The 27,642-nt window shown below is 42.0% G+C and overlaps 2 protein-coding genes across 6 annotated transcripts in view; both read right to left on the bottom strand.

The window, feature by feature from the left end:
- ppfia1 (PTPRF interacting protein alpha 1) overlaps positions 1-11,617 on the bottom strand; it is a 34,704-nt gene extending 23,087 nt beyond the window's left edge. The window contains exons 1-2 of one of the 5 annotated variants that reach the window (XM_041036714.1): positions 10,478-11,617; positions 8,253-8,522 (exon numbers count right to left, since the gene is read on the bottom strand). In XM_041036714.1, the coding sequence (XP_040892648.1) occupies positions 8,253-8,522 (270 nt within the window). In that variant the 5' untranslated portion in view covers positions 10,478-11,617. The remainder of the gene's footprint in view (positions 1-8,252; positions 8,523-10,477) is intronic. The other 4 variants (XM_041036728.1, XM_041036722.1, XM_041036745.1 and 1 more) reach the window with 4 other exon arrangements.
- A 1,147-nt stretch (positions 11,618-12,764) lies between these two features.
- On the bottom strand, positions 12,765-19,508 carry LOC121183324. The gene is made up of 14 exons (XM_041040358.1): positions 19,341-19,508; positions 18,064-18,269; positions 17,728-17,865; positions 17,422-17,560; positions 16,514-17,318; positions 15,981-16,122; positions 15,709-15,852; positions 15,564-15,626; positions 15,274-15,332; positions 14,658-14,848; positions 14,143-14,543; positions 13,871-13,970; positions 13,484-13,682; positions 12,765-13,379 (listed from the first exon to the last, which is right to left on the bottom strand). The coding sequence occupies exons 1-14, from the start codon at positions 19,461-19,463 to the stop codon at positions 13,243-13,245; spliced, it is 2,847 nt and encodes a 948-aa protein (XP_040896292.1). The 5' UTR covers positions 19,464-19,508; the 3' UTR covers positions 12,765-13,242.
- Positions 19,509-27,642: the final 8,134 nt, after the last annotated feature.

Raw genomic sequence — 27,642 nt, 5'->3', positions numbered from 1 at the left:
ACCCACTGATGCAGAGAAATTAGATGTTAAGAAGTGATCAGCTGTCAGAAGTATATGCATGTGCTGCAAATGATAACGTGAACGAGTACAGAGCAATTCCACACAATAGCCCAGAAACAAACCACCAGCCTTTTCAAATTATACGTACCAATGATGAAATGATGAACTAATGATTTTCATTATCCATTAATCTGCCCACTGTTTGCTCAATTAACTGCTGTCTATAAAATGTCATAAAACAGTGAATATTTCCCAAAGCCCGGGAATATGGTTTTTTTGCTAGTTTTATTGGATCAGTGGTTCAAAAACCAAAAACATTCAGTTTACAATCACATATGACAAAGAAAAGAAGCAGATAGATGAACTAATCAATGAATCGACTATTTAAAGTATGATTAATGCTCTTATACATGTGAATGCAGCCATGGCCCCTGAAGCCTGATCCCATTTCTCCCTGCAGCAGGGGAAACTGGTGTCTGGCTCAGCGAGCGTAGAGGAGTGACGTGTTGGTTAGAAGTGCACTGAGCTGCTCTGTAAGCCGTAGAACAGGGGAGGAGATTAAGGGGGTACATGAATATGTGTGCCAACCTATTAAAGGAACAGCGTACCAAAACACAGACACACACACAAAAGCTTTTCAGGGATAACTGTACTCTGTGCTGTCATTTCAGCTTTCTGCTCTGTGCTGAGGAGAATCCACCTCTGACGGATTTCTGCATTATAATCATATTAGGAATCTGCCTGATTGGGAGCATGTGAAGAAAAACATGAGCATAAATGAGGAATGGCTCAACATAGTAGCTAAAATTTTCCTGCAGCATACACTATAACATGAACTAGAGCAACATCAGCTGCTCATTCTCCCTCTTCTATCTTCCAAATGGAGTAATTTGAATTCAACAGATTTTCACCTGGATTTTATCTTTACATGCTTTATAAATAATTTTTAAAATATTTGTATCTGGTTTGGACGTCAGGAAACACTGAGGCTCCTGCTAAAATCATCATGGCGTGGTAAAATCAATCATCAGTGCACACAGTGTCATGTCTACCATCACCGTAGGATGCTGCTGAGCTGCAGCTCCTTCGAACGACACACAGGGAGACGGTTTAATTTTCAAACCTTTATAATACTGATTCACCCAACATTTCGTTTAAGGCTCACCTTGCTCGAAAGTACCAGCACACTTTATGGATTCGGTCAAAACTTGGCAACATATCACTGCATGGCAGCTGATGAATAGGCTTGAGAATAAGCTCTTTTTCTTTCCAACACCACACCATCGTCAAACTGTGCTGTATTTGGAACTCAGATCGGAACCAATAGGCGTACCTCCTACATAATGACTTTAGCCGTTCTTAAAAGCTTATAGCGTGTGCTGAAATCTGACACTGAGCGGAGGGCATCTGTTCTCCTAGAGGAGGACTCACCGTCAAAAACTAATTAGACACCACAATGGCTCCTATTCAGAGCTGCTTAGCCTGCTGCCCAAACACACACTGCCGGAGAAAAAAAAAAAAAAAGTCAACCTAAAGGAGCTGACCGAATGCTCCTCGTTTGCACCGCCTCTTTTCCACAACTAAAGCCCACCAATAGACTAATTCATCATTTGGTTTGCACATTATTGCAGTAGGTTTACTTCATGTACAGCTCTGCACACGTGTTGCCCTGTACACTTCATGATAATGCATATGCATACGTGAATGTCCTGACTCCTGACTGTATTATTACATCCTATGTTCTCTCTCTTCCACACGCTTCAGTAACTGAGCATCCTTCTCCTCCATGATGTGTGTCTGTCAGAGGGAACAAACTATCATTTCAGCTGTGTCTATTCACTGCATCAAAACAACAGTATCATAAGCCGGTCATTCTCTTCCACAACTTATCACAGCTGACAAGCTGCAGCGTGAGCTAATGAGTTGTAGAGGTGCTCACTGCAGTTTGGAAAACCATCATAACCTGACACATGTGTAACAGATGTGGCTACAAGGTAGAATAGTAGGCGTAGGCCCCGGCCCAGGCCCAGGCCCCGGTCCAGGCCCAGGCCCAGGCCCAGGCCCAGGCCCAGGCCCAGGCCCAGGCCCAGGCCCAGGCCCAGGCCCAGGCCCAGGCCCAGGCCCAGGCCCAGGCCCAGGCCCCAGCCCCGGTCACCTCAGTACCAAATCAAATGGCTCTTTCCAGGAAAATTCTTAGGAGGTGATTTGGAAATAAATTTGAATTTTCAGACACATAAAATAAGGAGTTACCAATCACAATTGTCGAGCAGTGCGGGTGAAGCTCTACAAACAGCAGTTAAACTGAAATTAAAAAGGTACCATACATCATCTAATATATGAAACCTTGCTCTCCAAGAACAACATTATTAAGAGGTATACTGCACTAAGCTCCACACATAGGGACCACTTTCTTAAATAAACCAGTGGCTTGAACATAACACAATGCCTTGTTGCAGGCAACTGCTCCACCAAAAAAAAAGCAGTACCAGTACAGAACTAAGTAATGTGGGATACTTAAAGGCTGCAGGAAGCTGACCGCAGAGAGCAGTTGGCTTTTGGGCCAAACTAAACAGAGGAGCGTGGCCTTCACTCCCATCTTCTATCTGTTTCCTTTTATGTTACTAATTCAGCTCACATTTGAAGGCAAAAGGAAAAACTTGCACTCTGTCACTTTCATGTCAGAGAGTGGAACAAGTCCGCCTTTGTCTCTCTGCCTCAGCACTGCGCACACTAAATTCATGCCATTGTGCCACAGACTGGAATATCACATTTGGTCAGTGCGGCCCATTGGCGCCTTCAAAATAAGGAGCAACATACAATAATAATCCTGTATTTATTTAACATTTTTTTAAAACAAGTTTTCAAAGTGAATCACAGACAAAAACAGAAAATACATAGAACTACTACAAAATTTAAAAATTGTATATAAAAACTATAGAGACTAAAAACAAAACAAAGACAAAAAGCACTAATTAAAAGCCAGTTTATAAAAATGTGTCTTTGGCAGGAGACAAAGGAATTTAAGAGTTTGTGCTTGACTGAATGTAAGGGATCTAATGTTTGTGATATTCCTTGATCTGACAGATAGCTGAAATGTTTAGAGAAGGCTGAATGTGTGCACTGGCAACCCCGAGAAACCAGAGTTTGATTTACATAGTACGCGTGTGCTTCAGGACCAAACTCCATTACTACAGTTTTAAGAGCATTCAATATCAGAAAGTTACTTCACATCCAGGATCCTAAGTCTGCAGGACGGTGTGTGCATAAGGTTACCAAGAATAGGTCTTAGATTTATACATGTCAGCATAACAATGAAAATAAATACTGCATGCAGTGGTAACATGTAGGTAGAGAACAGTCACAGGTCCAGAATAGATGCAACAGGAGCACTGCAGGTCCTATTTGCATAGCTAGACCAGACATTCCCAACTGACACAGGTAAAACTAAAAACAGTCTAGAGTGATTCCTGTCACACCAACCAAGCGTTTTAGTCCATCAATTAACATGCAATCAATTAACATGCAATCAAAAGGTCTAACAGCACCAAAACAGAGCAACAGCCAGAATCTGAATTTTGTCTTTTCTCTTTTTTCTTTTGTCATTTAATGCACATTTCACAAATAACAAACGGCAGAGTTACATCTATGATTGTTTTTAAATTACAGAACAAGACAGAATTTTGACTTTTAAACGTATGCCACATTTTTTGCCGACTACACCAAATACCTGAAACTTATTCAAACTGCAAATCGAGTAAGTGCATTCATTGATATCCTCAAATACTGAGTGTGCATCGCTCCAAAACAAACAAGGGTCCTCTGAGTGACAGGCTGGTTGGGGGATCTATTACTCAGACCAGCCTTCCTGGATTGTATTTCACTTGTACCTGAAGCTACAGCTCCTTGCATTTTTCAAAGTGGAGCTGTTTGTGGTCTGAACATCCCGTAAGACCACTTTAGCATCAAACATGAACCTTTTTGAACAACAGTCTCTGGGGCTTCCCGAGTTTACAGTGTCAGGTATGCACTAAACTGCCTGATTATTGTACAACAAGCATCATATGTCAGAGCTGGCAGCGGAGCAAAGACACTTTAACTGTGGACTCACTGACACAGGATATCCAATCATCTTACACATCACCCATCACTTTAAAAGTGACCCATGATATCAATCAGGGAAGTGGGATATCAGTGGAGCTCTTCTGTCTCATTAACTTCATTTCCCCTGTAATTCACTTGCTGGATAAAAGAATACCGATTTACATGTATGCAGTTATATTAAATTAATATAATACCACCCAAAAGTAATAAGCCTCACCAGATCTACTACAACACCACAAACAACGTGAGCTTTTGGAGGTTGCTGACACGACTATCGCCAATGTTCAAGGACACCGCTGCACAAATGTGTGATCCAGACACGCTTGTTTATGCTCAGACAGTTCCCTCACCACTCACTGAATCTGAAGGGGCATTTCGTGCATTTGATGATGCCATCTGGTCACAACAATTAAGTAGCTAGTGGTTTCCCAGAGTCTGGCTAGACATTCGGAAGTTTGGCTAAAAATGTGTGTGGAAAACACACGAATGAAGCAACGAAGCATGTAGCTAACTACGGCCTAAACAAGCCTCACAGCAGTTGTACGACACAGCTGGATATTCACTGCCAGCAGACACACACACACACACACACACACACCCAGCGATGCCCACTTCAAGCAAAACTATTACAAGCCTTAGCTGACACAGAAGCACTGAAACTGACTTCACCGCAACATGTGGGAGCTAAAAGTGGATTACTAAAGAAATACATCCATGCACACATTAAAACTGCTGTCACTGAACCAGCCACAAGATGACATGTGATTGATGGAGAGTGAGACCGATTTGGCCTGCAGACGGAATAAATAAAGCAAAAAAAGGACAAATAAGCACCATCCGACGGGGCACCATCCGACAGGGCACCACTGGAGTTTGAAAAAGCTGTTCACATGTGAGCAAGCTGCTCTGGAATGTTTGTACATTCCAGTCGAAGGGTACTCTCACCAGGAGGGAGGGAACAAGTGAGAAAATTGCACTTCCCCTTCTAGCGTCTTCTAGCCTGAAGACCTAAACTCTCTGCAACACAACCGTTAAAAGTGGCACCACTTTCATTCATATTTAGGTTAACAATCATTTATTTCAGTGCAGGTATCTGGTAAATAGTTAATTGCAGTTCCTTCTTTGTGTTGACTTGTTGCTGATTTTATATTTCCCTTTGGTTACCACCTTCACTTTTTTCTTCAGTCCATTGTCAAATGAAGTTTAAAATGTCCCTATTTCTTCAGATCAGAGAACCCAACTGTGTATCTAGTGTACACATTCATTATTCACTGTTGATAAGGGTTAACACAACAAGACATCATTGGAAGACCAGAGACTAGAAAACACCACGAGTTACATGTGCTGGTGTAAACAGAGCTGGCTATCACAGCAACTGAAATCCAAAACATGCAACACAAGACATTTTCGATTTTGACACTGTTTTATGTAGGACCTTCAGTACTGACAACTGAGTGAAGTCAAGGTTTATCGGAAATGATGTAGCAGCAGAGTTTTATTAGTAAAAATCAAAGTAGATACGAATTCACCCACGACCAGACTTTCAGAAACAGAACGTGACGAATACACAGGCCAGAGGACAGTACCACAGCAGTATCTGGGCAGTATTGTCGTCTTCAGTATACTCTTTAAATTTTCATAAATCTTCATTTAATATAAAATCAGGTGATCAAATTCCCCAAAATTTCAAAATCTAATTAATCTATTAGCGGAATTCAAATTTACAAGAAAAGTACACTGAAAACAAAAGAATTTTGCATGGTGTATTAACACTAGATTACAGATTATAAACTGTTTCTACTTGTTTAACAGCCAGATTTTCCTGCCTTCCAGATACAAATCCCAGGAGGCCTGGCAGACAGCCAGATGATCAGCTGACAACTCCACAGGAGCATAAGCAGGAGCGTGCACGCACACGTACACACACACAGATGCACTGACTGAAGGCCTCAGTCACTTCTACACAGATACACAGAATGAGAACTGAAATACGGACAGAAGCAGCTGTGGTGACTTATTTCCTATTACACTGGCTTCATCAAATCCTAACAAGAACAATAACAGAGCAGGCACCACTGTGGGTGTTTTGTTTACAAATGGTCTTAAGAGAATTTCTTCGGTTCGATTAAGCTATTTTATCATTTTTCCTAAATTATTCCATTTTGCTCCATCAAAGCCTAAAAATATGTGATGGAAGGAAACGGTTCAAAAACTCAAGCATTGTGCGACGCCTCTCTGTCAACAGGATTACAGACCCTTAATAGCTTTAGCTTTTTATCCTGAATAAATCTTTCGTTGTCTATAGGTTAGGACAATTAATTTGCCAGGTTCAGTAAATGACTGACTGGAGATTAAGTCCACAAATGTTTTATCAGTATTATTTATGTATTTTGAAGTGTTACATTTATGAATCTGTTCTTGTGGTCCATAAACTGGAAACCTCTGAGAATTAATTAATAATAATGACAGTTTGACTGTGCAGTGTATGCAAAGTCTGGAGACTTACTTTACATAGTATGTAAACATGGTGTGAGTAGTTCACCTCCAATGCTGCCATCAAGTCAACATCCAATAAACAGACGAGCTTGTGTGATGCTGGTGATGGTAATGCTGTACAGTATATTTATTCTGCACTACATTACATGTCAAGTGAACAAATCAGAGTCCTAACACAGCGTCCGAGTGTTTGGACTGTGGATGTAGTTTTCTTGGCTGTACAACACAGAGCAGCAAAGAAAGGTCTCTGCATCCCACGTGTGTGTTAAACATCACTTCTTACCATCTGATGTTCCAGGAAAGTTGGGACAGTATGAGTTAGAGAACTGTGTAACCTGCTCTCTTCACAATCCACAGACTCATTCTGAACTTTGATCACTCACAGTCTGAAAGCCTCTCAGTTCCCTTCCACACTTAATAAAATGTACAACAAACACCATGTTCTCTGTATAAACAATGCCAGTTCAACTAAAACTACGATGCTGAACTGATTGCCAGCCTCTTGTGCATCATTAAAAGCTGGAAACTTGATCCCTTTGTTTTAAATTTAAGACCACAGAGGGTAGAAACATGAGTCAATCATATAACAGAGACGTGAAAGCAGATGGACAAAGCCGGGATCAAGATTCCCACCACATTATGCAAATAGCAGAAACAGAAGCACAGCTATGAACAGTAAGGAGCTTACTGCATACTAATTGTATGCACTGCAGTGCTGAAGTTTTCATGTTTTGCAAAACAGATTGTGTTCCAATTTTCCCTCTCAAATATGAAGATGAAGCCTCTTCACTTCCATTCACTCTGCATCACTTTTTGCTAAAACCAAAATACTTTCTCGCCAAGGACACAGCACTCCTCGTGGTTTCTGCCAACATCTTCACTCATATGAAGTTTACGTTATCAATCGGTCGTTATGTTATTTATTAAACTACACTACTCATGAAAAACGAACTCGACTTGTAGTAAAATGGTTTATAGCTTTCCTTGGTGCACACCCCCGTTGCACCGTGCAATCAGTCAGCCATACAACTCTAACAATCATTCCAGACTGGTACCACTTTGTCCACTGTGAGAGCCAAAGATCTGTCATCCAAAAATGAAACTGACACCTGGGCTAACAATACAGGACCCAGGCAGGAAAGGTGCTTCACAGGGCACTGGTGCTTTGGGCTGGACACAGGTCGGATGCTGACAAGGTTTGGTAAAATGGGATTATCAAAGGGAATGGAACTTAATTTAATGATAACCATGTTTAAACCAACGCTGTCATTTAACCAACCCACCATGGGAGAGAGAGAGAGAGAGAGAGAGAGAGAGAGGGAGAGAAGAATAGAAAGCGTGCATGTGGGTGATCAGGAGGTGAAACTAAAACTTAACTTTTATCTAGTAGATTATTTGATGTAATTAATTCTCAGGTTTATCAGTGAAGTGTTTGAAACTACACTGCAGACTGGAGTTTCTACTAACAGAGACAGGCATACACGGGTCCAATGGGGGACCAACACGTTGAGCAGACCCTCATCATACACCTGTCTGCTGTCTGAATGTGGTATAAGATTACTACAGCTGATAAATGTCTGTGATCTCACAGTACACTCATCTAATTCTACAGCTGGCTTCTCTGGAGAAAATGGACAGAGGGTTCTCTCACTTACCTGTGGCAAAGCAGTGTTAAGTTGTCTCTGCAGTGAGTCCCTTTCATGGCTCACTTCGTGCAATTTGCTCTGAGTCAAGCCCAGATTCTCCTGAGTCTCTCTCAGGGTCTCAAGAAGACGATCCCTCTCCTCCAACATGGACACCATCAGCGACTCGAAGTGACCCTCTGAGTCCGACTGCAGAGGAGAGCCAGAGCCCCGTCGACCACTGCCGCCTCCCGTGCCGGGCCCTTCGGCCTCACTGATGGTGGGCATCACCTCGCACATCATCTATAACCAGGAGAGTAGGGCCAAAGGACACAGCAGGAGGAGAGACAGTTTGGAAATAGATGGAAGAAGAGAATTATGAGGCAGGAAAGGAGAGAAGAAGAAAAGCACAGAGGTGTGAGCACAGATGTCTGATTTGTATGGCAAAGGAATAAATCAGCACACCCAGCGGGTCTCTGGCAATCGTAACAGTTAAAACAATTCACAGTGAGGCCTATGGATAATCCTACATAACCCAAATTTTGTTTCTAGAAAGAAACTTCACCATTAAAAAATATTCACTTTGAGCCACAAACAAAATTTAATTCAAAAATTTAATTTAAAAACTTTCTCACAAATCCTTTTTTTATGTTAGAGTCAAGGCACGAATCAATTTAAAACATTACTTCTGTCCAAGCAGAGCTGAGTTTGTATTGGCTGGGATTCCTCAAAGCCATAGCCAGAATTTGGACATAGGTTTCCATTCATTCTCCTCATTAACAGTCATCCCAAATTACACCAGAAGAAGTGTTAAGAAAAGATGGAGAACAAATGACTGAAATCAAATAATTTTGTGGGAACAATGGTATACACATTCTTGCCTCAAAATATCAATTCAAATTTATAGCTCAACAGCGTAAAACATTGTGTCCTCATGTAAATTTATGCAGTTTAAATTTGGTTTCAAAATAGAACAAATATATAATGTTCTGAAAAAGAACCTCTCTCGACAGATTTGAGATAAAAGAGAAGAGAGCGGGCAGGTTTAAAAGTGCACCTCCAGGGTGATTTAATCAGCATGATGTGCAGACACCAAAGCAACTGGCATTTACAGCAACTAAGCAGAAAGGAAAACAGAGCCAGATCAACCGAACCTGCTTACTGATTGTTACTAACTGTTAACTACAACCATAATACACTTGCCTAGAGTAAACAGTCAAGTATGCCTTCACTGCCTTAAATCAATCACAGGCAACTAAGAAAGCTGTGCTGTCTGAAGCTTGTTGAGTAAAGCTGCATTTAACAGCAGCTGAGCAGGAAGGTCTGGGGAATTAGAGCCACTCTCCACACCAAGGGGCTTAGATCCTGTAGACAGACTGCTAGACAAAAAGCCAAGTATCATGTGAGCTGGATTTAACATACCTACAAGGAACAACAATTTACAAATTGGAACAAGTGGAACTTAGAGGCCGGCAGAGCTTCCCCTTCATCTTACTCTTTGCATCACCTGAGATGCCAAAAACCATTTGCTTTCAGAAACCACTGTGCTCGGTTCAGTGCACTATGCTCTACTGTATCTTCCAACAACTGAACTGGACCATTCTTGTTACATGCAAATTAACCAGACAAAAATCAACCTGCCATGCTTAATTAACAGCAAGTACAGATTACATGTTTCTGGAGATAAACAAAATGTCTGTTGGAAGGAGCAGAACTTAACCTAATTTATCTAGAGAAAAATAGAAAACCAATTCTCCATATCGAGGTCAAGCCACTCAGGCTCAACAATGTTTACGAGGGGGAGGGTCACTCAGCATCCATGAGAGGGAGTGACAGATGGTGGGTCGAGTGTAACTTAGCATGGACATGGCATACGTCAAAAAGTAAAGATAACAGATCAAGATCTGGAAACAGTACGCTTAAGTAGACTTAAAATGTAAGACTTTAAAGACAGAAGACTGAGGACACCACCGTTTGTGACTCGGTTAGGATGTGATTTGAGCAATTATAAATGGATTTGCAAGTATCGAACAAATAAAATCTTAACCTTGGACAAGTTTTGCCTCGTAACATTCTGCAGTTACGGTTCCTGTAATGGAGAATAACTATGGCCATGGAAAACAAAAAGTACACACACACAGTTGAATCAGTGTTATCCACTACGATTCAGTTACACACAATTGCAGCATTTATGAAAAGATTATCACAGCTAACAAAAAACTTTAACTTATGTGTGTTCACATGTGTCTGTGGCTCACCTTTGAGGAATAACGTTAATCCAAATGCCGTTCCACTATGTTTTATGATGCCGACTAAACGTCAACAAAGTCCAGGTGCTCCAATTGTATGTCACAACCTTCAGCCTTCACAAATATCTAGTGTCATTCACAAGATATGAATTCCATTCCGAGTCTGGGAAGCATTAAGGCTGTGAAAAGGGTCTCCTCGGTGGAAAAAAAGGGATAATTTCCTAAAGGCCTCAATACGAAATCCACATAAAGTGAGCAGGGGGCAGTATTCCAAGTTTGGCTGGCTAACTCAACGTTAGCAAGCTAGCATGAAGTAAGCTGGTGATTCGATGATTGCATATCTGGATTTGGGAGTAAAGTGTCTATTTCTGCTTCTCAAAGCAAACAGCCATCCTCACGAGTAAAGTTCAACTCGCCGAAAATAACATTTCACAACAGGCAGACGTGATGATACAGTTAGGTGACGTGGAGACAGTTGAAGCCCTGCTAGCGTTAGCTAATTTGAAGCAGAGTTCTTTGGCTTGAAGTCAGTTTAAATGTTAGCTACTAGCCAGCTAGGTAGCTAACGGTTGCTAGTTTCATATACTAACTTAGCTCAGATAACGTCAGGAAGTTACCTAAGGATACGCTCTATTCTGTATAAAAGTACACAACATGATAAAATACCTCAAAACTCTTTATCTTACATGATCGAAAATACTAAAAAGGGAGGTTTAAAATCCTGAAATAGGACTCCAAAGCTCTGCTGAAATGATTAATCTATGAAGTAACGTTAGCGCATCGGCTAACGTTAGCTTCCCGTCGATTCGGTGGAGCCGCGTCACCACATCACGGCTCGAAAACTTCCAGCCAACATTTAACGTTAGCGAGGTTTCTGGTCCGTTCGGAAAATCCAACCGACAAATAAAAACTTATATTCCCTTCGTTTCCGTCCGAGGTTCTGGTGTTCTCTCGGTATTTCCACCAAAAGGTCCGTCGGTCCGATCCTTCCCTGTCGCCACTGCCTGCCAGCCTCGGCAGTCGGGACAGCCAATGGTGGGCTCCGCGTCGCTAGCGCCTCTCATTAGCCTGGTAGTCCACGAAAACGGAGCGCGTCCCAGGTCGGCAACAGGAGGAAGCAGCCGCGTTTTCGGTTCCTGTAAGGACCCGAGGCCTCTCTCAGGTAAGGATTCACACAGCGGAAGATACAAAGACAAGGGTCATTTAGTTTTTAAATATCTACAAGACCTTTTTATTCGCCGGCCACCGTGTCTGGGATTTCTCAAAGGTGGACTGCTTCCACTGCCTCTGCAGTCAAACGAACTATTTCACTTTCAGAATAATCGTTTATGAAGGAATATAATGTAGTCTATTAATAATAATATGTAAATCCATATACACCACATCTAACAAGAACCCTTATTAAACATGACATTATTTATATTTATGGATTTGTAGATGGCCCAGCTACAGAAGTTCGTTCCAGCATCAGATAAAGTAAAATTACAACAGAATGTGACAGAAAATAAAACTCTGCATTTTCCCCTCGAAATGTCGCAGCACCGCATGGAGGAGTATGATTTTATGGGTCAAATAGCGTTACAAACATATAACCATTTCACCGGGTGACCTACATTCAGCGGTTACAGATGAAATTGCTGATAAAACGATACGTATTGATGTAGGACGCACAATAAAGAGAATAGTTGCGCCATCTAGTGGTTCAACCGAACAAAACTTGGATTTATAATACAGATTGTACAATTGCGCTTTACCGGGATAATTTTTTTAAATGTTTTTTTTTCTGACCGAAATAATCTACAGTAATAATCAATATGTTATTATTCTGTTTTTGCTTCTCAGAAGTGACGATTCGCGTGTTTCCTGTTTTCTAAAATAGTGAAGTGAATATGAAAATTGTTTAATATCAACAATTTTGCTGCCACAGTTCAATCTTCCCTTACTCATGGATTAGTTTGGTTGTGATTACTATGTTGGTTGGTCCACCTTAATCCGTCAGCGTCGCGGGGGGGCTGGAGCCTATCCCAGCGAGGCACAGACCACACAGACAACCACACCTACGGGCAATTTAGAGTAGCCAATTAACCTGGGAAACCGGAGAGAACATGCAAGCCCAGGGTTCGAACCTGGAACCCTCTTGCTGTGAGGCGAGAGTGCTCAATAATAGAGAGTGGATCAATAATAGAGAAAGGTCTGTGTGTGTGTGTGTGTGTGTGTGTGTGTGTGTGTGTGTGTGTGTGTGTGTGTGTGTGTGTGTGTGTGTAAAAGTGGGAAATAATTCAAAAGCAAATATGTGTAAGAGGGCATACCAGTAAATTTTATTGATTCATTAAACAAGTAGTGGAGTAAAGTCTGTTTCATTTATCCAAAGCCATTGAGGGGTTTTCACATAATAATGATTATAACTGCAGAGGACAGCACATATCAATCAGGATACTTGTTGTAAATCACAGTGTAATGCATAGTAGTAGAGACGGTTATAAAGCTACATGGGATCCCACATCTGTAAACACAGCAACTGAAAAATCACCCAGCAGCTGCAGTGCTAGCTGATCATCCCAACAGTTTTTCTCCTAACTCGAGCATTTCTTCTTTCACTTTATACAAAGATAGCTGTAGACATTTCTAAGGATGTTGATATAAAATTCATTCATTTAAATGTGTACATAATGAGATACACCCAAAATCTGCTACCAAAATAATCAAATAATCAAAATAAGGGAATATTCAAATTTAATTGATGCACTTTGGCATTCTGCACACACACTGCTGTCTTAACTTTCAAATACAGGCAAAGGTTGGTATTTGACCTTTGACATTTTGGCTTTGTACATGATCACTCCACAGACCATGCCAACAGCTGCAAGAAGACATCCAGCGATGAATACAAGGTTCAGATTCAGGTTGGTCACTGTAGAAACAAGAAACACGATTTGATTTCAGTCTTGTCCAAAGTCAAAGTGGAACTCAAACAGGGCAGGTGTGCTGTTTAGAAAACAGTACCAGTTTTCATACCTGTGGCTCGGGTTCCCTCTGCCGATCTCCTTATGCGCAGGGGGCCCTGGGAAATAAAGTGATTTGCACTCTGGATGACGGCCTCTCTCTTTCTTCGGTGATGGTGGCCGCTTGGCCATGTGGAGTTGATGCATCCCTGTGCACACCTGGTGTTGGGGTTTCCTGCTTCACACATCAGCACTGAGCAGCTGATGTACACCTGAATACGATGAGACACGCCGTCATTACATCAGAAGACTTACCTTTGTCTCCTCTAGTAGACAAACAGCAGACTTGTAATCAAGCCCCACACACAGGGTCAAATGTCAAACCTTTTAGCATTTAAAAGTATGACAGGAGACATTTACAGTCACCTGCTCAAATCTAATTCCATAATCCTCCGCTTACCTGATCATGCTGTCCGATGAACTTGAAGGCCTCCATGCTGAACTTGAATTGTTTCTCATGGTCGGGGGAATGGATTTCAACTGTTGGGTCCACTTCACACCTAGTTAGAGCAAAATATTATATATAAGAACATTGCCTCTGCTGCACTCTGTGCCACCACAGGGGCAGAGGTAAAAAGAGCACAGGTTATGTCAAAGATAAAATAAAGTAAACAACAAATCCTTTCAGGATTTTTGTTATTTTCTTTTTGGCACTAGAAGGTGTTTTCATACCCATGTTCAATGATGGAGTAGGTTGGGTGGTAGTTAGGGTTGTCATATGGTGCAGCCCTGCAGGACTCCACAAACAGCTCAGTGTTGTTGACTGAGGCGGTGGCATCGATCTCCATGTAGATCCTGCTACCTATGTCATACTCCAGAGGGTATGAACTTGGATCAATAACGGTTCTGAACTGGCTGGTCGGGTAGAACTCAAAGTCGTAGGTGAAGGTGCCGAAGCCTCTCTCCCACACCGTGACGTTGTCCCTGTGTGCTGTGAAGCCCAGTGTCACATTTCCCCGTTTGGGGTACTGGCAGTAGAACTGCACCTCCAGCAGGTGCTTCCTGGTGATCAGGTCTCTGTTGTTGTCGACCGTGGTGATTTCATTCTTGAAGATGAGGTTGTCGTCGTCTTCCTGCAAAGTAAAAGGTTATGCATTCAGTCTTCATGTAGTGAAGGAAAACAAAAAGCAACACCGATAACTTACAGAAAAGCAGAGTGTTTAATGAAACGAATGAGCCCTTGTTACCTCGATCTGAGTTCCACAAGCGTTTAGGGGGATGACAGCGATGATGTGAGAGCTGTTGGAGTGTGTCTGGAGGCTGCAGACGGTGTTGGTGGGATCACTGAGCCGCAGATGATCCTCGTGGAGTCCAGCAAATGAAGCTTTCTCAACCTCTACTGTCATTGTGGACTGACTACAGGTCACATGGGATTTAACTGGAACAAGGGATATATATATATATATATATATATATATATATATATATATATATATATATATATATATATATATATATATATATATATATAACCATTAAAAAAACTACGATGACATATCCACAATATTTTTTTTAGAAATATTGTTTGACAAAACCTGCATTAAGCAGTATTTTTTATGTCTACTGCATGTAGGCAGTTGTTTATTTCCAGGTTAACTGTGACAACATCAGCCTGATTATCTTGTCAGTATTTCAGGCCTGTGTTCAAGAGTCTTTCGGCCCTCTAGTGGTGGAAATGTGTTAAACGCAGCTTTGGGTTGCGTTTACACCAAAAAGAGTGAAATTTTGTCCCAAAAAAGAGTTTCACACACTGATGGTTCTGAATCTCAGCATCTCTAGCATCTTAGAATCTCTGTGACTCACCTTGCTCAGTCCTGACGTCCACCAGGACACACCTCATCTCAGACTGATAGATGCCAGACCTGAGAAACATTGAACACAAATTTTGAGACGTGTTTTAAAAAGTAGATGCGAACATCTTTTAGATGTAACTCTTGATAGATATTTGCTTCTTTTCTGAATGACTGTGAATTATTTTAAGTCTTGGCAGCTTGAAAGATTCCTTAATTTTTCAGAGCTTTGAGCAGCTGACTCGACCTTGTTGCTCTGAGGTCTATTTTTCAAAACACCAAACACAGAGAAATGTCACTCACTGTGAAGTTGGGGTGCCGTGGACATGGGAATGTTGTGTGACTTGAAGACTGGTTGCAGCAGACCTGCAAAATATGGAAAACGTTAATTGATGGTTTATCACACATATAGTAATTCAGTTGTAAAAGAAATGAACCCAAGGCTCACCCTGTCGCTGACTCAACAGCAAAGCAGATTGGGTAATGATCTCCCAGGTCATCTGAGGTAGGCGTCCACCTGATGACAAACTCGTCATGTGTGTTCCTGTGCTTGCTGATGTTCAGTGGCCCACTGATGATCATATCATATATTCTGTGTGAAAACAAAGAAACCAGATATTCCTTCATTATTACGTATGCTGTCTTACTTGTACGACGAGAACACGAAGAGTGTTTTGTTGCCACGAGTTCTCCTCACTGATCACGTCGGTTCTCACTTACACTGCGTATGCAGCTTGTGCCTTGATTCTAATCTCAATTTCTTTGTTGACCTGTGCTTGGACTCGTGCTCCATTTGCAGGTGTTGGGTGCACGAACTTCGGCAGGTAGAGTCCCTCTTGACATGATGGAGCAGGTGGGTCCACTGGAGTTTAAAAAAAAAAAAAGATCTGCTTAAATTCCAAAGTGCAACAAGTATTCTGTAACAAACAAGTAAACTGTTGCTGTGCCACTGCCTGTGGATCAAACCTTCGCAGCTTTTGAACTCTGGTCACATCCAGTCATGTCACTAAGTGTTTTTCATCAGTTGTCAAAGGCAAAATAAAGCCACTGTATAAATACGTTAAAGATCTTTTAACTTTTGAAAAACTTTTCTGAGGACTTGGATTCTTTGCATGTGCAGCACCACACGTTCAGGCGTTTCATCTGTCTGAGGGCAGTGCAGCAGCAGGGTTTTTGCTCGATGTGATTAAATGTGGATTGGCGCATTAAATATATTGTCACACATGTATGAGGACAAGTAAAGTCTAACTTACCAAGGACTGAGAACTGCAAAGGTAGTTTGCTGAGAGGAGGTGTGGTGGCATACAGCTGCCTCGCGGTGCTAGTGTATGGTGTGGTGGTTGTGGTTGTGGTCGTGGGTGTATTTGTGGTTGTGGTTGTGGTTGTAGTATGCCACCACCACCATGGGGTTGTGGTTGTAGGTGTGGCCGTGGGTGTATTTGTGGATGTGGGTGCAGCTGTGGGTATATTATACCACCACCACCACCATGGGGTGGTGATTGTGGGCGTGGTTGTGGTTGTGGGTGTGGTTGTGGTTGTGGGTGTGGTTGTGGTTGTGGGTGCTGTTGTGGTTGTGGCTGGGGCTGTATTATACCACCACCACCACCATGGGGTTGTGGTTGTGGGTGTATTTGTGGTTGTGGTTGTAGTATGCCACCACCACCATGGGGTTGTGGTTGTAGGTGTGGCCGTGGGTGTATTTGTGGATGTGGGTGCAGCTGTGGGTATATTATACCACCACCACCATGGGGTGGTGATTGTGGGCGTGGTTGTGGTTGTGGGTGTGGTTGTGGTTGTGGGTGCTGTTATGGTTGTGGCTGGGGCTGTATTATACCACCACCACCACCATGGCGGTGTGGATGCAAATGTGGTGGTGGTTGGATATGAGGTGGCGATTTGTCTCTTTCTCCTCCTCCTGGTCAGCGGAGCTCTGAAGGACTGGGATCTGTCTGTGTAGGACAGAGTGATGGGGCTTTGTGGGAAGTCCTCCACCACCAACTCAAATCCAAAAACACGTGGGTCGGCACTGGTGTAGTGGTAGTGCAATGTGCAAGAGTCCTAACAATGTGAATATTTAGTAGTTAAAAGAGGCATCAGAGGAAGTTAAAAAGCATCAGTCCCTTAATAAATGGTGTATTAGGAAATAGATTTTTCAACTCACCTCATCCAAGTGGAAGCCTGAGGGTCGGTCGCACCTGCTGCACTCTACATTTATGAGATTTCCATATCGGCATCGAACTCTGTCGCCATCAGGATCAGTGGACGCCAGCTGGAATGTCCGTGGGCAGTTTTGAGGAACTCTTGAATGGACGCATTAACATGAGTTAGCAACAAACTTCTACCAAAGATCCTTCAGGAACAAATGTGAGTGTAAGACTTATGTCTGGACAGCAGGAGCATATTTTCACATTCTGCAGTTTCTTTAATAAAATGGTCAAAGTTAACAGGTTAACTGCGGGAGACTTACCGGAGGAAAGGGAGAATGGCAATGTCTGGTGATCTGTTTGGTTGTCTGGTGTCAGATCTTGTTCCCAAATCCACATAAGTCAGTAGATCCCAGTTACTAACCCAGTTGCGTGTTGAGATCCAACAACAGCTGTCTGCCCTGAAATGTGTGGAAACCACACGGTTGAAATACTGCATCAAACAACCTCTACTTTTATGATAAGCATCAGATACAGATGTGTGGAACTGAATCTGGGTTGATAAATAAGATGATCCACAAACTTTACTCAGTTACGTAAATGTCAACAACAGCAGCAACAATATTTAAATGTTTTAAGTTGTAAAAAAAAAATCCCACCTTTTTTGAAAAGGTCTGTCACTCGGGACGTTACTCGTAATGACTGTTTCGGTTTCACACCATTCATTGTTGTACTGTGGCGCGTTGGTGCTGCGGTCGAGGACACCCCTCTGACTTCTGACGTCATAGCCACAGTAGCCAGAGTAACAGAACCAGTAGTGGGAGTACTGACACCCGTCGAAGGTTGCCCTGTTGCGAATGTCCACCTGTGGAAAAAGATCAGATGAAGCAGTAGTGTGTTTAGAGATGGTTGTTCTATGAAACTCAGGAAGTGTTTGTAAATGACATACCACTTATATCGCTCCATAACACTATCGGTTTAAAGAAAATCTGTTTTGATAGCCACAATGACAACGAACATATGATAACAACGAAGGTAGCTAAAGGACATTTTTTAAAAAAAGTCTACAATAAGTGACCAAAATATCATGCAGTTCCTTTTAAAATCTCAGATACTTGAACACTAACTTATGAATTTTATTTTACCTCATTTGATTATTTATTTGCAAAATAGCTTATCTTTCCTAAATCAAGTTTAGAAGTCATCTCTTTAAGCCACTTGGAAATTTCACAGCATTCTCCTTTTTTTCCCGTGAACAGGCTGCACATCATTTTGCAGGCAAATATTGATTAAAGAAATTTAGTGCACAACATAAAATAGTTTAGGGTGTACTCAAGTTTACTTAAGTTTACCTAACTGATGTGTGTGTCTCGCTTATGTCGCACAAGCATTTTGGAGAAAAATGCAAAACACAGGAGAACTTTTAATTTAATGTCTCAGTGGGCACCATGGATACAGCTGACAGCAAGAATGAAAACAGGAATTTAAAAAACTATTTTACATCATTTACTGATTCAGCTCTTAAAGACGGACATAAAGAAAATTAGATGTACTGTTGCCTTACATGTTTCACTAAAAACCCATGCATAGGTGCTGAGGTGTTACAGAGATCTGCTGTTTTGGTGTAAAATAACCTTAAGCACTAACACATTTTTTTCACATCAAAGTCTTATCCTTGAGATGATGTGATGATGTCTTTAAAAGGCAAAAATAATTTTGACAGTAAAATGATAAATGGTAGTAAAAACGTATGCTGCCATGAATGTAAAATTTATCCATATTCTGTCAGAATCATCAGAAAAATGAAGCTGTACAAAACAAAAGCAGTAATAATAAAAGCAGTGATAAGATGAGACAAATTTCTGTCACATACCAGGGAAAACAGATTCACACATTATCTATAACAAATGCTGCAGATCTTTATCGTATCTCTCACCCTAAAGGATCCGTCAGGGTTCCTTCCTTTGTAGGTGAACGTCACTGTTCCACCGTAGTGATGGGATGCAGACACCAGTGAGACCAGGAGCAGCTGAAGCACGAGCACCCGTGTGGAAACCATGATGCCCAGAACTCCACTCTCTTCACAGATCCTCTGCCTCTCACATCCACCTGCAGCATCTTTATATACACCTGAAGGCCAGCAGGAGAAGCTGGAGACACCCAAGTTTAATGGCATGCACACTATGTAAGAGAACAATAGCTCAGCTGCAAAACTGGTTCCAGTGGACAAAACATTTTGTGTTATTTGAGTGACTCATAGCTCAAAATGAAACCTAATGTGTGTGTGTCAAAGAAAATGTTTTATTAATTGGCAGCAGCACGGGGACAGTGTTCTCACACCTCATGTTAGGAAATCGAAATCTAAGCTCAGTCGTTGCACTGTATATGACACCAGACATTATTTTTAATTGTAACATGCGTTGTACACCATTCTCACTCTAATCATTATGCCTCTGTGCCGGCGATAGCCGAGGCTGGACGTCTGTCCTTCCGTCCATGCGTCCATCCGTCCGTCCGTCCGTCCGTCCATCTGTCCTTCCATCCGTCCCAGATTCTCCTACACTTGAATCTCACGCGGTCTTAAGAACTGAATCAAATGATGAAAATCAAAGATGTTAAGAAATGATTAGCACCTTTTCCTCCAGATGTGAAAGTGATGTAAACAAAACATGATGATACCATATTTTTCAAGCATTAATCAGATGAAATTAGTGACAATGAAACTCCTTCCTGTTCTTATACCAACCAGCTCTTCAACATCTCTCTGCAGGGCGCAGTGATATTATGCAGTCAAACAGGTATTTTGCTTTTCGTTTCTTTTTTTTCTCTGAGCAGCATCATGTGCATGTAAGCAGGCACAATAGTTTCTTTATATTTGCACACATGCAGTTTAGCAACAGTTTAACACCAGATAAATGAAACTAGAAGTCTGGCACGGCGGTGGTTTGCCTCCGCGCGGTCGGGTCCCTGTTTGCAGCGGATGTAGAGGTTATGGGTGTTTTGCAGTGATAATGACAATGTTTGGGAAGGTTAGTGTTGGGTGTTCACAAGCAAAACTTACACAAGATCACAGTGGCCTTGACCTTTGACCTCTGACCTCCAATACATATTGACTCCATCTTTGGCAAGCAGTGATAATATGTGCAAAGTTTGAAGAACATCACGCAAAGACCCTGCAACATCTGCCCGGAGTCAGCATTAGAGTAGAAGCCGTCCAGTTTCTCTCTGTTCTGCCTCTTGGCTGCTGTAATGTCTTTCCTCAGTCCATACCTCGCAGCTTTGGACTCCGTCTCATTGCCTGATCTAAATGCAAAGGACCCAGCACACAGCATGTAGCGTACCTGGCTGTTTATCCAGGGCTTCTGGTTTAGTGCTAATGTACCTGGCTGCAGCTTTAAACACATCCCAGTCTGTCTGAGTAAAACAGTCCTGCAGGGTGCTCTCAGTCTCTGGGGTCCAGAGTTTAACTTGTTTGGTGACAGGGTTTGTTTGTTTCAGTCGTTGTCTGTAGGCCAGGTGTGGGAACACCTGAGTGTCTGAAGCTGTGGCAGGGTGCAGCCCTGCGTGCACCGCACATGTTGCTGTGGACATGATCCAGTGTGTTTCTTTCGCGGGTGGGAATGTCCACGTGTTGATAATGTTCAGGGAATCCTTAGATTGCTCTGGTTAAAGTCGGCAGCGGCGATAAAAACAGCGTCAGGATAGACGCCGAAGACATCGAAACTAGTGTGCAAAGCTGTCATCAAAGCAAAAGGTGGCTACTTCGAAGAATCTAAAATTTAAAACATATTCTGGTTGGTTTAACACTTTTCTGTTAACTACATAATTCCAATGTGTTCCTTCATAGTTTCGATGTCTTCGGTATGAATCTACAATGTAGAAAGTAATAAAAATAAAGAAAAACCACTAAATGAGAGGGTGTGTCCAAACTTTTGACTGGTACCGTAGATTAGACCAGTCAGATGGTGTGCATAACAATAACAAGCCTTTCTGTTGCTTTAACAACCAGTCCTTCTACATGACTCTTTACAGAACAGTGCTACCGAGTAATTAAGGCAGAGGTATTGTGCTTTTTGTTTCATTTTTTTTCTTGTTTGAAATGAAACCAGAGGCACTGTGCACATTTAAGGTAACTACACACAACTACACAAGATATAAAAGGAACATGAGGCGATATCAGAGACATAAGATTAATAAGAATAAAAGAATAAGATAAAATTAAAAAAAAGAATAAGATAAAATAGGAGAGTGAACATTACAGTGTATTTGCAGTGCAGTGCAAGATACGACTAAATTGCACCAAGTTTATTTTGATATTTTGCAGCGAAAAACAGAAAAGTCCTGCTCTGATTTTAAAGACCTGAGAGTTGGAGGAGGCCTCAGGTTTTCCAGGAGTTTGTTTCAGATAAATGGTGCGTAAAAGTAAAACAGACAGCAGACCTGTCCCAGACCATCTGAGAGGCCTGGACCTCTGAGTCCGTTGAGGAGCAGCAGATGAGAAATGCATTTTGGTCCTAATCATTCAGTGCTGAATTTTAAAATCTGTTCTGTGGGACACAGGAAGCCCGTTCAAAGAGCTGAGAAGTGGACTGAGTGGACCCACAGGTGTTTTTAGGCTCAGCTGCAGTTGGAGGCACAGTGAAAGTTTTTGTTGCGATTACAGATTTGAACTCCTGGTCAGGTTTGACCTGTTTGACAGGTGACTTAACCTTGCTCAGGTCAGAAGGATGGGAGTGTTTTGATGCAGCATCTTCTGGCAGTGACAGATTGTGTTGCCTCACCCGACTTCCCACACACGGCTGTTTCTGTAATCTCCCATGTTGATCTCTCTTGTCACCGTATCAGTCTTCTGATGTCTTACTTTTGATGCTATCTCTGACCTCGTTTGTCTTTCTCATGTCTCGGAGACGCAATTAGTTTCTGTTGTGTTTAACCTGCAGAATCTCTCACTCATCGCGCAGCATCTGTAAGAGCAAAGTGTGTGACTGTTATTGTGTTTGTGAATGAATCTGTTAAATTTGCATGTTGTTTTTTGGGTTTTTTGTATATTTCCTTTATACCCTCACAGATTGATTCAGATTCAGAGAACTTTATTGTCATTCACTTTCCGTCAGAAGTACGTATAATGAACAAGATTTTGTTGCACCGGCTCAAAATATCACTGAAGGTAAAGGTAAAGAGAAACACAATAAGGTACAAAAAATAAATCACCTTAAAATAAAATACAAAAGTGCACCTGTGCTGTTTTTCAACAAAACTGTGCGTACCTGATATATATATATATATATATTTCTATAGTTTATTTATACATACATATATATGTATATACATATTATACAATTTAATTTGAATTTGAATTTGTAGTTCTCCTTAATATATATATTTTTCTTTGCTCTGGTTTCATCCTGTTTGTATCTCTCTCTTGTGCTACTGAAAAACCTAATTTCACTTCTGGGAATCAGTTCAGTATCTCACAGTGGAAAGTTTTCAGTCAGTACCTGAGACTGGCGTCTGGTGGTTTTATGCATTTTACTATTGTAGTTTGTAACAACTGCATGAGAAAAAGTTTTATTCAGATTTTATTTCTTTGCATTTTTACACATTGATACTTGAACAGATCTTGAACAGAACTTGGCAAACAGATCTGGTTCCTGAGCAGAAACCAGAGTAGAGGTAAAGCCAAGACAAAACAGTGTGGGTCTATTCAAGGCTGAGACAAAGTCAATTCATATTTTGAGCTTTGGTCCACAGTCTTTGGTTGTAAAACGTCCACCGGCTTCTTTGTTTCGCTTTTTCTTTTTACATGATTTAACCCCAGTCCAGTAATTTCTTCAAACTTTAAATGGAAAGTTTCAGGTAACAGAACTGTGCTTGACACGCATCAACTTTCAGTCTATCAACCTTAATCTACAAGGAAGTAAATGCACACATGCCACTCAGTCCAATAGGCTTATCAGTGATCAAGTGTCTTTTCACACGTAATGTGAAACCTGCAGACGTGTGATTATCAGAATTTAAGAAGGGTGAGGCCAGCTTATTGTACAGTTCACCTGAATATCTACAACACATCTGAGAGTCCTCATCTAATAATCAATATTTTCTCTGCACTGACAAATCAAAAAGAGGAGGAAGCAGGAACTGCAGTTTTTATTAAATGTGGAAAATGATAGAGGTTTTCTGAAAGAAAACTCCAACTAGGAAATAGGAACAAATTGGAGATTATTTTTTGAGGTTCATTCAGATGGTTTGGTGAAGTTAATGAAATATGTTTATCCTGAAACAGATCTGTATCAGTGTGAGACATTACAAAGGACAAACAGATGATTTTAATCTCTGTCTTCGTTGGAAAATGGTCTCTGGTCCATTTGAATCTTTACAAACTTTATCTTTTAAAGCTCTGATGCAGAGGTCAGAAGCTCCTCAGGGCTTTGGTATCTTGTGTATCTACCATTAGCTACGAGGCTGAAGCAAAGAGTTTTCTTTTTCAAAAGTCAGAGACATTTTTTTAGGGCATTTATCTAAAGCACCCTGAATCTTAACACTGCTTATTACTGCTGGTCTTTAGAACACCAACATTTTACCAGCTGTTTCTCAGTGTTTCTGAAATGGAAGCATAGAAGAAATAAACGAATGGGGATTTAAAAAAAAAAAACAAGGAATCATTGAACCTTCTTGTTGAACTGAGTTTAATCGGAATGTTTGACTCATCCAGCAGCTGAACACACTCCTCACCTTTCTACCATGGAAATGAGCTGCACCCACAGGTTTCACTTTGCTTTCACCGTCTGTCCAGTTCATCCAAAACCAGCTCCATGTGGTCTGGAGACTGTGCTTGGCTTCATCATGTGAAGCCACCGTCTGGTTCTGTTCTGCTGATGTTCTGGATCGTGATCTTGCTGTGGGATGAAGACCGGACCAGCCAGTCTGCCTGCTTTGTTCCTGCCTTGTTCTCTCCATCCTGAGAGCAGCATGCAGCATACAGAGGGGAGAGGAGGGAGGGCTGAAAACACTGAGACAAACTGAGTGACAGCTGACCAGCTGTAATTAAAATCAATTTAAAAAAGGCAGCGTTCACAGTACAATGAATTACCTGCAGTTAATGTGCGGTTGATAAATGATGTTACAGCAGAAAACATCACTGTTATAGACTTTTTCCACGAAACCTGCTCAGCACCACGCAAGATTTCTTCTGATTAAATACCACTGTCTGTTGTCTGTCACGCCATGTCAGATAATTGCAGTGCAAACAGAAAGCACATGGAAAAGCGAGAACATTGCGGTGAGACAAAGAAACACTGTTTTAAATAAATACATTGCTGGCACGTAGCACTGCAGTAACTTCAGACAGTCACTGAGGCCGCTCTGCTCCTGAACGCTCATCACAGTCTGTCCAATCAGCTCAGTTTGCCACAGGTGGACGCATCTCGAGGACAATTAAAGCGAAGCTGAAGCTGATCATGCTGTTATTCAAAGTGCAGGGAACGTTTTGTATAAATCTGCACAGAGAAGTCAAACAAACAATCAATCAATCGATGGAAAAGACTTTCAACTACACTTTTTATTAGCATTTATTCTTACATGCATTAGTGCAACAGGCCAGCATTACTTTGTTTTTAGTGTCAGTCAGTCTGTCTGTCGTCCGTCGTTTTTCTGTCGACCTCTGTATGGGGTTAGGGTCCTGGCTTTGGTCGTTCTGTTGCTGATTTTGTCAAACAGACGTGGACGTGGTTCCACCTTAACTGGTTTGGAAAGACACTGAAATGCTTCGGCTGCTGGAAGCCAAACAGTGAACGTCTCAGTGGGAAAACAGTAGAGTTCAAAAGGTGCAAATGCAGAACAAGACATCAGATCAGTGCATTGCACAGCGGCCTGGCACTAAATCCTGGCTGCAGTTCAAGCTATATTTAGGTCTGGCTGGCCTCCTAATGTGGTTCCTGCTTCAGGACTCCATTACCCCTGATGAATGGACCGCCAGGGACCAGCTCTTCAAGTTCAGATTCATGTGGTCAAAAGCTGACAGGCTCAAACGAAAGGACAAAAGCAGGTGTGGATTGTGGCACCTGTCTTTTAAAAAAGAGAAACACTGGCAACTGAGAGACCTGCCTATCCACAGGTAGTCACAACACAATAAACACACAAAACACTGAGGGGGTGCAGGTAGGGATTTAGGGCCCAATCAGAAGCTATCACACTGGGTCCCTCCACCACACGGCACATCGACCCTGAAAGTCTCAAACCGTGCAGACGTGTTTGCTCCATTCAGACTGACGATGTCCTCGGTGGAAAGTTCCAGTCGTAAACGAGAACGTGAAACAGTTTCTGTGGCTCAGATGTGCACGTTAACATGATGAGAGCCTTTCCTACATGTCACTTCACTTTTCCAGTTCTTCAGACTTCAGCTAGTAATAAAGGCAAACATGAAAAATATGTGGACAGAGAGAACATGCCAGGGCGAGCAGATGCCTGAGTGGTTGGGTCATGTGGGTGCCAACGGGTCCCCTATCTGAGACCTGGCAGGACAGACCTTAAGCTGCATGTCATTCCCCGATCTCTTCCTCCACATTTATCACCTGCCTCTCCTGTGCTGTCTGAAAAAAAAAGAAGAAGACATCCCATCATCTTGGCCCAAACAGGACTGCCTGAGCAGACGGTTATCACGTTACAGAAGATGATTCTGTGAAAGGCTAAAGTTTCCAGCTGATGTTCCTGCACGTGTCAGATTTCCAGCTCCGCTGCACTTTGACTGACTGCTGCAGGTGAAACAGTAAATTGTTTCCTCCTCAGGTGCCAGATGATTGGCACGAAGGGAAGCAGAGCGCATGTATCCTCGTCCATCAGTGATATTAAAGCGCAGTGATGATGCATCATGAGCGGACCCAGTGAAAAGGACCCTGCACTGTCAGAAACAAAGCAGCAATTGTTTCCATCATGAAGCTTCTTCAGCCTCAAGTTAATCCTGATCCAGATCATGTCCACATCATGTAAAGCATCCGATCGAGGTGACACATGCTCTCACATGTTTGCAGTGATGCTGGGAGTCACGTTTTTGAAACATCACCCAACCTGACCAGACCTGGTCAGACAGATCCTTTAAATTTAGTTTAAAGCTGCATTTGTTTTGTTTTGCTTGACATTTTTCCTTCTGTGTTTTGATCGTCATTCCTCTTAAAATAATAATTCAATCTCTTTTGCTCTTCATCCACCATTACTGCGACGTCGTTGACATTACACATGGTCATGTCATTCTTTTCACTATAATAAATCCTGATCAGTGAAGCTTTAAAATGGAAAATATTCAGGAATCTGGATCTAATCAGAACATGGTGTATGGATAAAGGATGGGTGGATGGATGGATGGATGGATGGATGGATGGGTGGATGGATGGATGGATGGATGGATGGATGGATGGATGGGTGGGTGGGTACAATATATCAAGGCTTTTTACACGTGTGAATTGTACAAAAACTCAAGTGACCCAGCTTCATGACTGAGGTTTTACAGCTGCTCACGGAGCTCAGGAGGCACCGCAGCGGTTTTCATCAATTAAGCCACACCCACAAAAACTTGGCAACCAATTACAGAAAAAATGCGTCGACTCTCAAAAAAAAAAAAAGTGACTGCACATCCTGCATCAAGGAATCCAGGAAAAAAAATAATCCCCAAATCATTTTGCTCACAGACCAATAAGTGAAATGTGCTGTAAATAACCACATGGTGGCGCCGCCTGTACAAAGAAGGAACCAGCTCTTCCTTTCAACATGACCAAACTTCAGTGAACTCAGCTGACTGAGGAGAGGCGGGGTACAACCTGGACTGGCCACCAGTCAATCTCAGGGCCGATACACAAAGACCACACACACACACACACACACACACACACACACACACACACACACACACACACATACATTCATCTTCTAACGGCTCCTTCAGGCAGGGTCCATGTCACAAAGCAAAAGTCAGTGAACTTCAGTGGCCTCCTCAGTCACCAGACCTGAATCAGGCAGGACACCTTTGGGGTGTGGTGGAACAGGAGATTGGCAGCATGAATGATGAATCAGAGGAAGGTTTCCAACATCGTATGGAATCTATGCCACGAAGAACTGAGGCTGTTTTCAGAGAACAGGGAGAAGCTTCTCAGTGTTCATGTGACGATCCCAGTAAAATGCTTGGTGAGCTCATATTTAACTGTCAGAGATGAATTTTTAAAGAGAAAGAAACTTATCAAAAGACAAAG

The sequence above is a fragment of the Toxotes jaculatrix genome, chromosome 1 (assembly GCF_017976425.1).
Source record: "Toxotes jaculatrix isolate fToxJac2 chromosome 1, fToxJac2.pri, whole genome shotgun sequence".
Classification (NCBI taxonomy): domain Eukaryota; kingdom Metazoa; phylum Chordata; class Actinopteri; family Toxotidae; genus Toxotes; species Toxotes jaculatrix.
The sequence above is the reverse complement of the archived record's forward strand: the minus strand, read 5'-3'. Positions and strand labels throughout refer to the sequence as shown.

What these genes read in the sequence shown, in the direction of transcription:
- LOC121183324 (XM_041040358.1), bottom strand. Translation starts at nt 19,463, where the DNA reads ATGGTTTCCACACGGGTGCTCGTGCTTCAGCTGCTCCTGGTCTCACTG. An exon ending in CTTGTGGAACTCAGATCGAG is followed by an intron (nt 14,544 to 14,657) that starts GTAACAAGGGCT and finishes TTTACTTTGCAG; the next exon opens with GAAGACGACGACAACCTCAT. An exon ending in TCATCGGACAGCATGATCAG is followed by an intron (nt 13,683 to 13,870) that starts GTAAGCGGAGGA and finishes CATCGTATTCAG; the next exon opens with GTGTACATCAGCTGCTCAGT.